This window comes from Nesoenas mayeri (assembly GCF_963082525.1).
Source record: "Nesoenas mayeri genome assembly, chromosome: 16".
Taxonomy (NCBI): Eukaryota; Metazoa; Chordata; class Aves; order Columbiformes; family Columbidae; genus Nesoenas; species Nesoenas mayeri.
In genome coordinates, this window is record NC_137562.1 from 9,255,537 (window position 1) to 9,272,123 (window position 16,587).

Genomic DNA, 16,587 nt, shown 5'->3' on the forward strand with positions numbered 1-16,587 from the left:
TCACCTACACAGAGCAAACGCTGTCCCCAGCAGATGGACCTGCCACCTTCCTGGCTTTTAGCTGAAGCCTGGCCGGAGCCGAGCGGTGAGAAGGCAGCAAATCAGGCTCAGATTGCAGCAGGCTCCTCCTCCAGAGCCTACGGAGAGGGAAGGAGAGGCGGGGAGCTGGAACCAGCAACTCCAGGCTGCCCACCTGCACCGTCCCCGCCGGGCTGGGGACCGCACTGGGGCCGGGCATCTCCGGGACCTGCATCCCAGGGGACGTGCGGGGCCCCCGGGCGCATCCCCCGCCATCCCCAGCCCGGCATGGAGAACCTGAGCAACAGCCTGAAGAAGAAAGCCACGGAGCAGCACTACAGGGCAGAGGTGATGATTGCTGGAGAGCAACTGAGGTAGGAGGTGATGGGGCCCTTCTCCAGGTTGCTTTTAGCCCCTGGGGCTCTGGGCTTTGCTAGTAAGAGGCTCAAAGCTTTAACCTAGAGCAAGTGCTTTCCCCCATGTGCTGCTGCCTCTTCAGTCCCAGTATCTGCTGATCCTTCACCCACTAAACCAGTGGTGAAATGGATCCTTTCCCATGGAACCTTCTCCTGCTGCTCCTCCTTGGGCATCTCCTGCTCTCCAGGTGCCAGGCAAATGGTTTTAGATGGCAACAGGTTGTTTTTTGGTTTTTTTTTAATCTCTTTACACCCTCCCCTAAACTCAGAGACTGATGTGGTGGCACTGAGCAGCCCCCCAAGGTCCCTGGTCCCTGGCTGGGGCAACATCACCTCTGGGGGTGTTTGGACTTTCGGGCGTGATTTGGGAGGTTGTCCCCTGGGTGTCATACACCTAATTTGTTTTGCACAGCAACATGTAAGGTCCTTCCCTCTCTTGAAACTCACTGTTGGGAACTTCTGCTGGTTGACAGTCCCAGTTGTTGAGCAGCTTCTGAGGTTTTTTTCTTATGAAGGCAGAAACACTTTCTCCTATGTGAGGAAACCTGTGTGGCTGAGAAAAAGTTTTCCTTGCATATTTGGGCTCAGAAGCCCCCTTCTCCCCCCTTTCCTCTTAGCATGGGACTGGAGGCTTTTCTAGCTCTTGAGCAGAATTTCCGTGTTTGTATCTGGAGCCGTTCTGTTTTGGTTTTCCTCCCAACATTTGTCTGGAAACCTCACTCATTATCAGTGTGAATGTACTGTGAGTCTTTAAAAAGGATGCTAAAAGCCTGAAAGGAGGAGGCCAAGTTTGTGCAGGGAGGGAATATCTTTCCATTAGTTTGACTGGGACAAAGTTGAATAGAACCCCCAAAATATATCTACCTCTTGGGGAAACTGGTAAGGTAAGTCTCAAAATCTGAGAGTTTTCAGACCAAGCCCTTGGCAGCAGGTTGCAATCTTGAGCTGCTTGCTCCTGTTCAGTTTGGTACCCCAGGTGAACCTGACACGGGTTATCTGTGCTGGAAGGGTTGACAGGAGGGGTAGGAGAGAAGAGGAGAGGGCTCTCAGCTCAGAGTCTGGCATGCACGAAATGCATGGTGCTGAGACACATGGGCTGTTTTGCAAACAGCACATGGAGCAAATCCCATCTGCCTTTGGGCAGCCTTGGCTGCCTCATGCCCCTCACCTGCTCTTGAAATGCTCCAGCTCTGTGTTGCATGGAGAAAAGAGGGTGGATTTCATCCAGAATGACTGCTCTGTTCTTTGTTTGTGAATAACGGGTCTAAATGCTGAGGAAGGACCCCAGTGCTCTCAGTGATGGAGAGGTGGGTGATATGAATCTTCTCAGGGCCTGGGTGACCAATAGGTAGCAATGAGGAAACTGAGGCAAAGGAGCTGGATGATGCTTCAGGTAACAGCTCAGTGTCTGTGTTGTGCTCCTCTGCTTTCCCCCAGGGAAGGAATAAAGAAGCGTGTAAAGGAACCTCACGATCTACCCTGACTCCATAAACCTCAATCAACAAATAATGCTGCTGTATCTACATAAAATTTCAAACATTTGTTTTTCCTTGTCCTCCGCTTCCTGCCCTGCCTCTCTGCTATTGTATTTAATCAAACAAACCTTTGCTCTGTCTTTACAGTTCTTTGGCTTCCCAGCAAGTTTGCAAATCCCTCCAAGTTTGGTTTGGCTGGAAAGATGAGTCTGGTCTGTGTCAGGATGCATTTCCCAGCCAGAAATAGCTGCACAAGCAAGGGGTGAAGCGAAAAGGCTTAGTGGGGATGGCTGGGAACAGAACAGACCCTAAAGGAACTGAGGGATGAAGGGATGCCTCAGGCTGTCCCTCTGTCAGGGTCCCTTTGCTTCCATGGGATGCTGCTTTCTAATCCATGGAAGGGGAAGAGAAGTTTTGGATCTTGAGTCTCTCCCCATCAAAAAGGCAAAGGTACTAATTTGCACTGATATTTTGCTCTTGTGTTTGGGAGGGATGCTGTCTCAGATCCATTCCTCACATCTGCCATCTGTCTTTTTGTTTTGGACAAACAAACTTGTGTGAAAATCACACTGGCTTTAGTGGGTGCTATGTGTTGCTGGGTGGCATTCTGTAAAAGAGGCCCAATTAGTCATTTCTAATTGCAACAAATGGCTTATCTGCACAGAGGTATTCTGGAACAGCTACTGTGCTTTGAATTCACACCCTGCTGTAATCTGAATTTCTCAAGTACAGGCAAGTCCTTGTGTTCTCTCTTCTCGGTATTCCTCATGGTCAAGTGAATCAGCTGTTCTCTAATAACTCTGTTAAGCTGCATTAATCACTCCTAAATGTAAAATGTGTTTGGTAAATGTATGCATTGGGCAGACAAAGTGAGAGAAGGAAGGTTTTCTCCTATGTAGAACAAATTTGTGATTTCAGCTACTGTCCAAAATGTTCAAAGGTGCTGAGTGTTTCATTCAGCTACTTATATTGAGACACTGTTAAATAAAGGGTTCGTGCTTTGATGCCCTGGAAATTGGGTTCACTTAAAGGTGTGTAGTTGAACATGTCAAAATTTGTATTCCTGGCTGACAATGTTGGGTCCACAGGAAGTTTGATGCTTCTCTGTTGAAACTGGATGGATCTTAAAGTGGGGATATCACCCTGCAGGACTCATGGGACACTGCTTGATAGGGCAGTCACCAGGTTAATGTTATTTAGAAGATGAGACTACATGATCGGAATGACCTTAAAAAGCATATTATTAAATTTTCAGCACTGGTGAAAGTGAGGACTGGGAAGCAGACTTGTGCTTGCTGGGATTTCGTTTTGAGATTTAAGTCCAGTTTTCCTATAAATACATTTAAACACAAGTAGGAAAATAAAACATCCTGGTGCCACTTCGAGCTTTTTGTTTTGTTTTTCTTTAAAGATAGGAACAGAAAAGATCCTTCGAGTGACGCATCTTTCCAGGGCCATTCATGTGTACTTAACCACTGGGTGAATGGGAACCAGAGTTAATATCCTTGAAAGATCCGCCTTGGCATTTGAGATGCTCAGGGTTTGTTCTTATGGGCAGGAGGTGATCGGGAGCATCCCAGGGAGATTGATCTGGTTGTGCAAGTGCGAGACAGCAAAAGCAGCACCTTTTCCAGTGCAAGAAAGTCCTTTGCTTCCGCAAGATTTAGATTCTTGGTTCTGAAATTGTGTGAAATGTGAACGCACAGAAATAATAAAGCGAGGAGCTGCTTGGGTTGGTCTCCAGCAGTAGACATGTGTAATGCTGCTGGGAAAGTGCTGGTGGAGGAGGAGGATGGAAGTTGTGTTTCTGACAGCTGAAGTGACCTAAACTCTTGATGTCCTAGAGGTTTGTGTTTTGGTTTTATTGGGGATTATTTTTTTTTCTTCTGTTTACAGTACTGCAGATCTGCCTTTCAACAAGGTTACACAGGGTGAATAATGATGTCTTTGTAGTGACCTTGACAAGGAAACAACTTGGTTACCCAAAGCAAACGCATGGGAAAGCAGTGCAGTGTTTGCCAAGCTCAGAGTGTTTCCTAGGAGTCGATTCTCGTGTTCCAGCAGGCACCTCATCCTTGCCTTATTCTGCCTTTTTTGTTTTCCTTTTGAAGAAGTAATGTGTACATGGTGTAGGTTTTGGCATCAAGAAAGCTCATAATATTGCATTACACATGCTTCCTTAATTATTTATTTTTTTTTTTAATCTGGAAGTTCTATTATAAACTACTCATAGTTTCACTGCCTTTGTTTTTGCAACATGGTCCATGGACGGGTTTATCAAGGGTGTCAGCTGAGCAGTCGGTGTTACGTCCTTCTGTGTCTGAAGGACAAAATTTGTCTCCTTGTAGCTGATGGGAAACAGTAAACAAGGTGAAAGTGGAAAGAGCACAAGGCTGCTCAAGCTGCGCATCTTCTGCTGGGTCTGCCGCAACAGAACAAACTTGTGAACTTAAAACAGACCAAGAATGTTCAAGATGCTGCCAATCCAGCAGTGCTTGAATACCACTCAATTCCTGTCCTGGCAATTGTTCCCAATAGAATAGTTTCAGAATTAGCGTTGTTTTTTTTTTTTTTTAATCCTAGGTTTAAGTAGTATTGTTTGGTGAAAATCTTTTTTCTTTCCTTTTTTTTCTTTTTTTCCTTTTAAATTTTCTACCTGACAAGATCTGTGCATTTTCTGCAGTATTCTGGAATGGGATTAAAAAAGACCTATAGATGAAATAATATTCTCCCAACCAATTTCTATTCAGGCCTTGTGTGATTATGGTCTATGTGTTATTGTGGGTAAAGACACGTGTGTATGTATGTATATATATAGTCTTCATAGAGTCCTGCAGACTCTTGATAGCAATAGAATACTCATAGTACATTTCTTATCTCCACTAAACATGCCTCTGAAGCGACAGCCCACGTGCTGCTTACCAAGGAAAGAAAGCAAATAAAAAATGATGGCTTGTTGTCTGCCGGAGCAGAGGGACGTCGGGGTGGGAGCTGCGCCATTCGCAGCTGCTGCTGTGGCTGGTTGGGTTTTGACAGTGGACCATGGGAAACAAAACCAAAACAAACAAAATAAACAAACAAAAAAACCCCCACAAACAGGAAAAAGCTAAAAACTCTAAAAATAGCAAGCGGTTGTCTGTAGCCTTTTCAGGTAAAACCCATATGGAGAATGGCTGCTGGTCACTTGTGGGAATGAGCCTGCCATGTAAAGAGAGTAAAATACTGAATATAGACTTTAGCATTTGAGGGAGGCCTGTCAGAAGTAAAGCTGGGAGCTGGTTCTGTATTAATCTTTGGTTTAGTATTTTAGTTACCTGGAAGGTCTGAACATATCTGTTAATTGTCTTGGCTTGTAGTAGCCTCAGCATTAATTACAACAACCAATTACTGCTTTTTCATCCAACTAAAGGTTTCATCTTAAGACTTTTGAGACCCCAGTATTTGTTAAATCCTACAATAGAGGATAATCCGTTATTATCTGATAGATTTTTAGGATATTTAAAACTTCTCGTGTGGTGCCTGAAACTGTTGTCCAACATGCTGTGTTGTACATATCTTCAAAAAGAACAAAAGAACACGAGGCATTAAATAGTCTGCAGTGATTAATGCCTTTGTAAAACACACTGGCCCGGAGCAAAACTGTGAATTGAAATGAATAATTTGAAACTCCAACCTGGAGTTACAGAGGAGATGTTTAATTAATATCTCCCTCCTAGTCTGCTGCATGTACTGGGCATTTTCCAGTGCTGGTATTTTGGGAACAGCTGGGACTGCAGGGCAGTAGTTTGGCTCCTGGACAGATGTGCTGCCAAACTGGGTTGGCTTTGGCTTGAACACACAGGATCTCTGTGCCCTGTGGCTTGTGCAGTTGTTAAGGTCCTTTTAAAAGTCAAAGCCATGCTCACCTGAGTATATATTCACTCATACATACCTTTCCGTTGGAGACCCAGACTAGCCATAATATCAGGGTTTTCAGGATAGGACGGTGGTTGTTTTAGTAAACTCAGTCCCAGTCTTTCCCAGTTTGAACTAGAAAACGTCAGGACTGTTCTCCACTGTTGCTGTGGGTTAAATGGTATGCGGATCAGTGGGTAGCACATGGGATCCACCTGGCACTTGTTTCTTAGACACATGTAGAAGAAACGAGTGGCCCCGTTACTGCTCCCCCCCTGAGCTGTGACTGTGTCCTGGGAGCAGCTGCATTCCTGCTTTCATGGTTATAGGGAAGGAGAGCTAGACACAGAACAGTGCCAAGATGACAAATATATGTACTATATTTTCTCTGCCTTTTGGTCCTGCTTCACAAGCCTGTTAGCTGCTATGTATGTTTTAGAGGCTTATTTAGAACAAGACACATTGCTCCAGACTAAACCTCACGCAAGCAGTTGTATAACCTGCACAGTGACAGGAGGAGAGAAGAGGATGATGGAGAGGCTCCTGAGGACTGACTGATGCAATCTTGCAAAGCCAAGAGGTTTGGTTGAATTTATAAGTCACTGAGTGCTGGCCAGAACTCCCAAATCATCAGCATTTTCTCCAGGCTGGGCAGATGCTGGGTTATTAGACCCAAATTCCCCTGTAACAGCAGCTGTGCTCAACAGCTGTCTTTCTTTCTAGGCTTCGCCTCCATGATGGGAAGCTCATTAAAGACAGACGTTATCACCTCCGAACGTACCCAAACTGCTTCGTGGCCAAGGAGCTCACAGACTGGCTGATTGACCACAAAGAAGCACCAGACCGAGAGACGGGCATCCGCCTCATGCAGAAGCTGATGGACCACTACATCATCCACCATGGTGCGTGTGCTTCTCCCCAGGGAGGTGGTTGTGCATCTGGTCACCATGTGTGTCCATGAGCCCAGAATATAGAAGCATAGTCAGGTCCCTTTTCATGACCCTCATAGTAAAACACTGGCCCACGTTGCCCAGAGAGGTGGTGGATGCCCCATCCCTGGAAACACCCCAGGCCAGGCTGAACGGGGCTCTGAGCAACCTGAGCTGGTGAAGATGTTCCTGCTCATGGCAGGGGTGGCACTGGATGAGCTGCGAAGGTCCCTTCAACCCAAACTGTGCTGTGATTCTATGGGTGAGAAGCTGGGAGATGCTGGGCAGGCCTGAGGCGGTGCAGGGATGTGGAGCTGCTCAGGGGGATGTGCCAGTTCCCTGCCCCATAAAAAAACACTTGGGCTGTGAGCTGGGGAATCAGCATATGAAGCGCCTCTTGTTTGAAAGCAAATTCAGTAATGCCTGACCTGTATTGTCCTGCAGCAATTGTACCAGCAGCCAGGGGTGGATATTCTTACAGGAACTGTTTTAGCTCCTCCTTGTGTTGTGCAGGAGCGGGAACTGAATCATGACAAATGCTTCACATCTACAGGAAAATTCATTTTTTTACCATAATGGCCCAGTGTTCCTCAGTTTCACCATTCATGCTGGGGTGGGACAAGTAGTGGTGTGGAGTCCATGCCACTCAAAGCAATCCTGTGGGAATGCCTCCTGGGGAATAAAACCTTGGTGCCTAAGCCCAGCTCTTAGTATTCAGGCTTTATTCTTTTTAAAAATTATTTGAAACTTCCAGCAGTTTTGGACTAACTCAGGTCATGTGCTGTGGTCCACACTTGTCCCTGCACTGCAGAGCAATCCCCAGAGACCCCTTGGTCCCAACATAATGATGGGAAAACAGTGCTTCAAACTGGCCAAGAGCTGCTTCTCTGCCTGTGAGGCTTTTTTTCTTTTGTGCCCAATCAGGAGCAAAAATCCTGGATTATCAAACAATCCTGGGAGACCCTTAGGAGGACGGTTGTTGCTGAGCTGCTGGCTCTTGGTTGAGCCAAGTCTTTGGAACATGAGCTGTGGTAGCCTGGAGTAGAGGGTGGTTTGTCACACCAGGATGAAGCTGAGGAGATGGAAGCAGACGAGAACCGTAGCAAATTCAGCCCTCTCTTCCCCCCTCTTCTCTAGGTTGCAGAATTCGCACCCCTGCAATGCAAACCCTCCGTCACCATCTGCTGCTTGCTGAGGTTAATGCCCTTTACATTAAGCTGCCTCGAATAAAAATAAACTGCTGCTGTGCTTTATCACAAAGGCCTAAAGCTGAAGCAGTGAGTTCTCAGTTAACCATTAATACTTAAAACTGATTGTTTTTCCATCTCTCCAGACGACAGTTTCAAACAAATCCATTAGTTAATTAAACCTGTGCAGTGCTAGGTACCAGTGCTGTTCTGATTGCTTATCGTGAATGCGTCCCTCCTGCTTCTGTGACAACTTCTGGCAGGACACACAAGTTGACTTTCCTACTTGCTTTATGACCATTAATTTTTGTTAGTCCTATGGAAACAGGGCTGCCTGGTAACAGCAGCACTGGGCTAAGTGCTTTGCAATTAGCTGTCTAAACTGTTTGTCCTCTTCTCTGCTGGGATCCAGAAGACAATAATTATCTCATGAAGATCATTGTCTGTGCTGCTTCTTAATGGTCTGATGCGGTTTGAGCTGTTACTCTGTTACATGCTGGAAACACGTTGAAATCTGTCTTCAAATAGCAAAAATGCTTTGATTTTCTATGGGCACAGTCCTGCAAGGTTTTATATGCAATTCCAGATTGCAATGACGTCTGAATCATTTCTCCTTGGAGTTGTTAAGATGCAAAACTTTCACCTTTTAAAACAACCTTCCTGACCTGCGTTCTTGCTCCATGAGTCGCAGGCTTTAGTGTCCTGAGTTCACACTGGGACAAGTGCTCAGGAGGAACAATGAACTTCAGATAATCCAACAGTTTTTGGCACTGAGCTGCTCACCAAACAGGGAATGAAGTTTTGCAAGTTTGCTCAGAAGAGTGAACAAGTGCTAAAATTTTCGCAAGGAATATCTTGCATCTTTTGGATTTTACTTGAGTGGATTACGTTACTTTAGTGAGGAAATCTTTGTAGCTTTCTTTTCCCCCTTTGACTAGTTTTGTTTGCTTTCTGGGCATATTCTTTACTGTTGGCTGATTTAAGAGCTGAACTGTGATTTTTGGGTTGGGTGTTTAGTTTTTCTTTTTCTTTTTTATTTGTTCTTTTTGACTTGTAGTCTAGGAACCTGTTGCAGGCAACTTTATCTCAAAGCCATATCCTAAATATTTATCTGCTAAATATTGCATGCACTTAACAGCCTTGCATTTACAGACTGTGTGCTCATCCCCAAGATGAAATGGAGGCATTTCGTATAGATTCGATTATTCCAGTTCCATGCATGTAGCTTTGAAGAAAAATTTCTCTCTTGAGGTCAGTTTGCTGTGCAAATGAATTGGGCAGAGCTGGCACAAAACCATGTGGAAAAGTTGGTGTCATTATACATTTTAGCTTACAAGTATTTCTGATGGGGACAGAGGTGATTTTTATGAGGTTTTGGATACAGTGTGGGGTTTTTTCTTCCTGTCCTCCAAGTCTGCTTACATGTGGCAGTAGTTTTCTAAAAAAAACCCCAAACAAATAGGCGATTGAGATAATTCTGTTTGTTTTCTTTTAGTCTAAACCAAAACATCAAGATTAAGATGTTTAAAAAGAAAAAGCGAAACCAACCAAACAAAACCTGAAAAACAACAAAACAGGGAAAAAACCAAAAATAGTGGCTTCACAGTTAGTTCTAATGAACATTTTAGTGTCTGTATCAAAATGTAGATCAAACTCGAGTTTTCTCAAGGTCTGGTCAGTGGGACTGAGCTCTCCCTCCAGCACAGGCATTCATAATCATCTAATCTGGGGAGGGAAGGCTGGGATGCTGGTTGCTGTGTGCCATGAGGGACACAGAAAAGGACATCACACGCATCCCCCATAGCTCTAACTTTGAGATAACACCCTGCTGAGCCAGCACAGCTCTGTCTGTCCCTCATGGACTGGCGGACACCCGCAGTGCTAATGTCCCTGCCCTGACCTCCTCCTTTCAGTCTGTGATGAGCACTCGGACTACAAGGACGCCAAGCTGCTGTACCGCTTCCGCAAGGACGACGGGACCTTCCCGCTCAGCAAGGACGTGAAGGTGTTCATGAGAGGGCAGAGTCTGTATGAGAAGTACGTGAGTCCTTCCCCTGCAAAATCACTCTCGGCAAGAGGTGCTGGGATGCGGTTTGCTGGCTGTGCTTGCTGCTTGATGCTCTGTGGTTGGTTTTTCTCCTCCTTCTCAAGTGCTGGAGCATTGGGAAATGTTGTTTCCTGGGCCCCGTGACAGCCACAGGACAAATGGCCTCTTTGGGGCTGGGGCAGCAGCTTTACTCTGAAGTCATGATGCTTCCAGGGGTTCCAGCTCCAGGACAGGATCTGGGATCCAGCACAGGGAAGTGCTGAGGTCCAGTCTGCAGTTTGGGTGCTCCTGGGACGGGCAGGTCCAGCGGCTGTTTTCCCCAGCATCCCTGGCCAGGCTGCTTTCACTAGCACTGGTAGGACTTATGTTCTATCAAAATCAGAGGGGTACAGGATTTTGGGGCTCTTGTGGGCCTGGATCCCTGCACCTCACTTAGCCTATTTGCAAAATTTGTAATGGAAAAACTAATTCTCAGACAGTAGAGAAAACAATTCCTTTTGCCTCCAAGTGTTCAGTTTTCCTTGTGCTGCTCGTTTCTGGTTCTAAATCTAAGCCATTTTACCAGATATCTCACAAGTTCTTTTGTTAGACTGGGTTCGACCACAGATGTGCCCCCTCTGGACCCGTTTCTTTTAACAACCTCTTCACATTTTCCTCATCCTGAAACCCTGGCAGTCAGATTCACAAACTGGCACCGAGGGAGAAGTCCTTCAGCCGGGTGGCTGATGATTTTTCTGTCTCCCTGCCTCTGGCAGATGTCCACCCCTTGGACTTCACTTTTCCTCGGTATTGGCCATGGAACCAGGGAGAGCATCTCATGGCTGAGGCCACTGCACCCTCTCGTGGAGACACAGGATTTAGCTCTTGCATCTGCTGCAAACTGAACTTGTGTTTATTGAAACACACCTTCTCCATCAGTTTGGACTATCTGCTCTTTGTTGTGTGCCTTCGGTTGCTTGCTTGGCTTTCCGCCGTGGTCTTTAGCCGAGGTTGCAGCTGAACTGGTTTGGCTGAAGCTGCTTCCTCCGCTGTGATGAAGATTTCCAAAGATGCCTGACTGCAGCTCCGCATTTCTCCCTCCCTTCCCACTGCTCCCAGGCAGTGATGTCTTGGCTGTAACACTTTGCCCACTTCTCTTGGCCTTGCTTGGGCTGGCTGCAGCTCCCGCGAGGGACGGCGGGGCTGATGGCATCACAGGATCCTCGTCCCACCCCTGTGCCAGGCTGGTGAGCGTGGAAGACTCAATTCTGAAGGTGAGGGAGGAGAACTCGGTGAAGTACCAGAGGACTTTCCTGGGCTGCGAGATGATCGACTGGCTGGTTCAGGAAGGAGAAGTGGAGAACCGAAAGGAAGCGGTGGAGCTGGGACGGGCACTACTGGAACACGGGATCATTCAGCATGGTGAGTGAGGGTCGGGGTAGAACTGGGATGGAAAGCGAGAGATGAGTGCTGTCATCAAGGCTGCGCTAAGAACAAACCCCCATTCATGTCATGTAACAAGTGCTGGTCAAGTGCCCACTTGGAGATGGCAATGGGACTTTTTAGTTCTATGTTTGGAGCTGGTGACCTTTGAAATTGGAGCAATCATCTTCCACCACCCACAGAGGCTTTGAGCTGAAATCTGAGCTGTTGCTCTTCGGCTCTTCAAAGCGTCCGGCTGCAGGACTGGGATCCGCCGCTGGGTTTGGAGGGCTGGGTTGTGAGGATGTGATGTTCAGCTCCGCTTGGCTAGAGATCATAATTATCTGCAGGAATTAAACTTCCCATTCAGAAGGCAGGGAGTTCTCTGAGTGTCTTGGGGCAGGTGACAGAGGGCTGTGACTCAATAGTGCACCTCTGGGAAATGGCATCTCTTGGGGAGTTGGCCCTGCTGTTCCTTCTTCCCTGCAGATAGCACTCTGAAACAGTCAGAAAACCCTCAAAAGAACACAGAAGCATTACAAGCAATTCATTTGGGTCCCTGAGTATATTTGCTCTATTCTTTTCACATTGCTTTGGCCTCTCCCTCCTCCCCTGTTATCTCCTAGTCTCCAACAGGCATCACTTCTTTGACAGTGACCTGCTCTACCAATTCTGGACCAACTTCCGACGGAGGCGGCGTCTCACAGAGTTACTCAACGAGAACTCTTCTCGTGCCCTGTCTGAGAGCCCCGACAGCCCTTTCTGCCTTCGCAAGCTCAACCCAGACCCAGGCAACACCAGCTTTCTCTCTGGTAATTGTGGATGCATTTGGGAAAGGATGTGAAAGCGAGGGTGACGTTACCAGAGCATCCCAGAGCTGAGGCTGTTCCTCCAGGCACCCCACAAAGTGACCACCCCTCTGTTTGTGGTGGATGCCATGACATGGTTGCAGTCTCAATCACAAGAAAATAACTCAATTTACCATCAACTCAGCTCTTGATCTTTCTTTGAAGCTAGTTTTATTCTTTCTAAGCTCAAATGCATTTTCAATGCATGCTTACTCTTCACATGTGGGTCAGGTTGGTGGGGAAGTTTGTTGCTTTAAACTGGTCTGTTCCGTCCTTGGGTAACTGTTATTTGTGCATCTTTCAGTCCAGACCAACAAGGAGATCAAAATTGTCTCAGCGGTTCGAAGGAGCAGCATCACTTCCCTTGCTGGAAACTCAAGCCCCTATTTCAGCGCTGCTCCTATGTTGGTGTTCCCTCCTGTGGCCGAGTGCAACCCCAAATCAGGTTAGGGCTTCTGCATTGCATGGGATGCATCTGCTCTTTCAGGGCATGGGTGAGTTCAAGCCTCAGGTCCCAACTCATTCAGTGTCAGCTCGGTGACTTGCAAGAGGATAGGGTCAGCCTCACCTCTGAGTCTCGATTTGAAAAGTTGTGTGAGTGTTTTGAAGAACTTTGAGGTGACTCCAAAGACTTCAGTGTGCAGTGACTGCAGCTGGTTCTAACATCTGTTCTCCAGCCCATGGTAACTCCCAGGCTGCCTCGTTATGCACTTTACTGCATGAAACCCTTGATTCTGACAGCATCTGTCACCTTCTGCTCTAGTGTTAAAGAGACCCATCACCAATGAAGAGCTCCTGTCCCCTGGGGCCCCCTACATCAAGAAGACACTAACCGTAAGTGACCACAGTGAATGGTGTTGCTAAGCCAACAGTACTGATCTCTCTGATTGCTCTTTGATAGCTCTATCTGCTGCTCTGACCTCTGCGTGTAGGAACTTTGATTGCATGTCACATCATCTCAGCTTTTCCTTGGTGAGCCTCAATGGGTCAACGTTTGCAAATATTCTTGTGGGTGAAAATGTCCACAGCCTCTGCTTTAGTTTAATATCTATATAAGGGGTAGATTGGGAAAGAGAACATTTCCTGAACAGAAAAACTTCCATTTATGTTTCATCCAGCTCCGTACAAATAGAATCAGTCAAGTCTTGTGACAGTTGAGACCTTGACACTCATCCTGTGTCACACAGATGTCACCTTTGTGCATGGTTTTAAGCATCTCTCAGGTTCCTGCTGCAGATCAGATATGTTGATATCAATATGATCCGTCAGCATCTGATGGAGCAGCACTGAGTGGGGAGCATCTGAGGGCCTCTCTTGCCTTTCTTAGGATGGGCTATTTTCATGGACAAAATAAACACACTGCAAAAATCTCCAGAATGCTGCAGATAACCTGAGTTTTGGGCTTTTGCTTTTCAAATTATTTCTAAAGCTGTAGTACTGGTCAAGGCAGGACCAGTAGGTTCTGGCAGGAACTGTCTTGCAACATTCACACTCAGCACCCGTAGTGCTTGTTTATTTTTGTGTAAAACTTCTCAGCCCTTTGCTGCCCGTCTTTGAAAGGGGGAATCTCACTGTGGCCAGTTTAGGAAGCATGAGGGCTGTCTTGCTGCACTGCTTTGACACAAGGGGGCTTACAGGAGAGCTGTGGATCGGTTTCCCAAATTAACTGTGCTGTAGAAATTGGCAAGAAGGAGCAATGAAAATAAAGCCGGTGATTAACGTGGCATGTATGAGGATTTGCCATTCATTCTCCTGCTGAACGCTCTTGCCCTGCCCTTCAACTCTGCCAGCCCAGGCCTTTCATGGCTCATTTCCTTCTGCTTAGCTGTGCAGTTGCTGTTATTTATTTATATGGGTAATGTGCAAAGTCCTTTGGGAATTCCTTTTCTCTTTTAGTCGCGTCAGATGGCCACAGCAGTACAGCAAACTGTTCTGACAGATTGAGATCAGTGGGAAAAGTTAAAAGAGTGGTTACTTCCACTCTGGAAGTGCTCTCTGTGCCAGGGAAAAGGCATCGTGTGCGTGCTCTGGAAATGTTCTCAACACGCTCTCAGTGCATGCTTTGCACTTCAATTTCATGATGCCTGTGCGTTGCTCTTCTGCACTTGCTGGCAGAGAATATTAACTGGAAAGCAGCTTTGCAGAGAGCAATTAATCTCTGGTTCTGAATCTCACTTGGTGCGCAGCCCTTTCTCTCCCGCCCATGACAGATCAGGATCATGAGCAGAGCTCCCTATCTCACTAGGAACTGTTGCATCTCTTCTATCCAGCCCATTCCTTGTTTTTTAAACCCCTTTTGTCCTACTTGTAGATTGTGGGGGATGCAGTGGGCTGGGGCTTTGTGGTTCGAGGAGGAAGACCTTGCCACATCCAGGCGGTGGACCCAGGAGGACCCGCTGCTGCTGCAGGGATGAAGGTACTTCTACCTCATGGTGACGTAACAGGAGGCAGGACTCATGTCCTGCTTGTGGTTTTCAGGCTGAACACATCCTTCACATTCCCACCTTCTGCACTTGAGATCAGTCTGATAGAGTAGGTGCATGGATCTCCATGGTGCTGTGATGAAGAATGCTCTCTGCAGGCAACATGCACCATGCAGGGCAGCAGATTTGCCTTTTGCCAGGGCAGAACAGGGGCTGCAGGCAGCTAAAATAGAAAAAAAGACCCTCTGACAAAACTAAGCTGTCCTTGTGATAAACTTTGGAGATGTTGAAACTCTGCTTGAGCTACTAAAAACAAGTAACTGTACATAACCCGAGAGAAGCAGGGAAGGAGCAGAGCTTTATCTTGAATCACCTGCTCTTACAGCTCCTGAGATGTAAAGCATTTTGTGTTTCTCTGCTACTAATGATGTAGTTCTGCATGGAATTATGTACCATGTACCTGAAAGCTAAATGACCTTAGACTGATGCCTTGTTTTGTTTCATCAAGTAATTTCCAGTTTTTCCAGAAATGAACCGATGTCTTGAAATGCATTTTATACCCAAGCAGGTATGGGTTTTGTGTGTAGAGTTTCAGGTGTGAATGAGAGAAATGCAGAGTTTCACAGTTCCCTATAAAAACCCCAGCAGCAAGGTAGTAATTTCTACCAGCTGACATAAGCCTGAAGTCCCATGGATATTTGAAATAATGGGATTCTTCAGAGGCAGAGCATGAGTCCATGTTTGCTCCAGGCAGGATTGGAAGGGGATGGCTGAATTTGTTTCATTTACTCAAGAGCTCAGTTCATTTCTCCTTACCTAATCTCATTTGCTACCAAATTGCTAGATGTTAATATTGTGCCTCATTTCCATCTGTGAAATGAACCACTGCTCACAAAGGAGTCTCTTTTTTTTTTTTTTTCCCCTCTGTTAGCTCACAGTCTAAATCCCTTTGGTCTCTTTTTATGATCGTAGCACAGTGATTATTACTGTTGCTTATGGAGTGGTAATGCTTTAGGGTTTGCAGGATTTTGTAGCAAGTGATTTGTATTGCAGCCTCTGGCTCTACTCAGTCATGAGCAGAAGTTTCCATGAAGCACCAGCTGAAGGTAACCTGCCCTTCCTCTCCTTGCAGGTGTGCCAGTTTGTTTTCTCAGTCAATGGTATGTACGTTTTGCATCTGGACTATCAAACCATCAGCAGCCTCATCATGACAGGACCTCGAACTCTCGTGATGGAAGTCATGGAAGCTGTTGAATGAGCAAAGGAGCCTTGTTTTGCCACTGTTTGGGACAGCAGGACACTCCACTGAGCAAGGATGGACTCTCAGGAGGGACCAAGCTTGACCATTCACTCTGAAATTATTAGCGAGGCATTTTAAGATATTTTCAAATAAATGCATTCTAATGGACAAGCCTCACATTTTGATGGTGTTGAACTACTTGGCTATACCTGATGTTGACAGGGTCTAAGTCTAACCTCTCACAGCTCCTTTTTAATGCCAAAGGGAGAGTTCAGCACATCATAAACCCAAGCTTCAGAACGAGCTGTTCCCCCAGTCAAGCTGCCAGGCAGGTGGTACAGGCTGGTGAGCAGCGAGAAGTTTGACACCAAGTGAATCTATCTGAGCTCCCCTGAGCTGTCTGTGCAGTCTACCGAGAACACAATGTGCTTTCCAGATGGCCCGATAAGCCGTGCCACCGACTCTGTCAAGAAGATAAGGAAATGAATACAGTGATGTGTGCTTCCTTGTAAAGAACGTCAAAGGCTCCTGTTGCTCTCTTGGCTTACCCACGCTCTCAGGCAGGGCTAGTTGCTCTTCCCAGCTGAGCTTCTTGGAAAGGTCAGACTTTAGGAGAGACCCCAAACAGTGTCTACCCTAAGGGAAGCGTCCTAATCTGAGTTTGACTCTGGGAAGGAACAGAAATGAGTGAAAACCACCAAAAGCCAGG

At 46.5% G+C, this 16,587-nt stretch overlaps 1 protein-coding gene across 1 annotated transcript; it reads left to right on the forward strand.

Annotated features, from left to right (window-relative positions):
- Positions 1 to 306: 306 nt before the first annotated feature.
- On the forward strand, positions 307 to 15,976 carry LOC308046680 (DEP domain-containing mTOR-interacting protein-like; the record flags this gene model as incomplete). Its single annotated transcript, XM_080354676.1, has 9 exons — positions 307 to 392; positions 6,527 to 6,705; positions 9,833 to 9,956; positions 11,189 to 11,367; positions 11,994 to 12,179; positions 12,520 to 12,660; positions 12,979 to 13,049; positions 14,527 to 14,631; positions 15,771 to 15,976. The coding sequence occupies 9 exons, from the start codon at positions 307 to 309 to the stop codon at positions 15,894 to 15,896; spliced, it is 1,197 nt and encodes a 398-aa protein (XP_080210802.1). The 3' UTR covers positions 15,897 to 15,976.
- Positions 15,977 to 16,587: the final 611 nt, after the last annotated feature.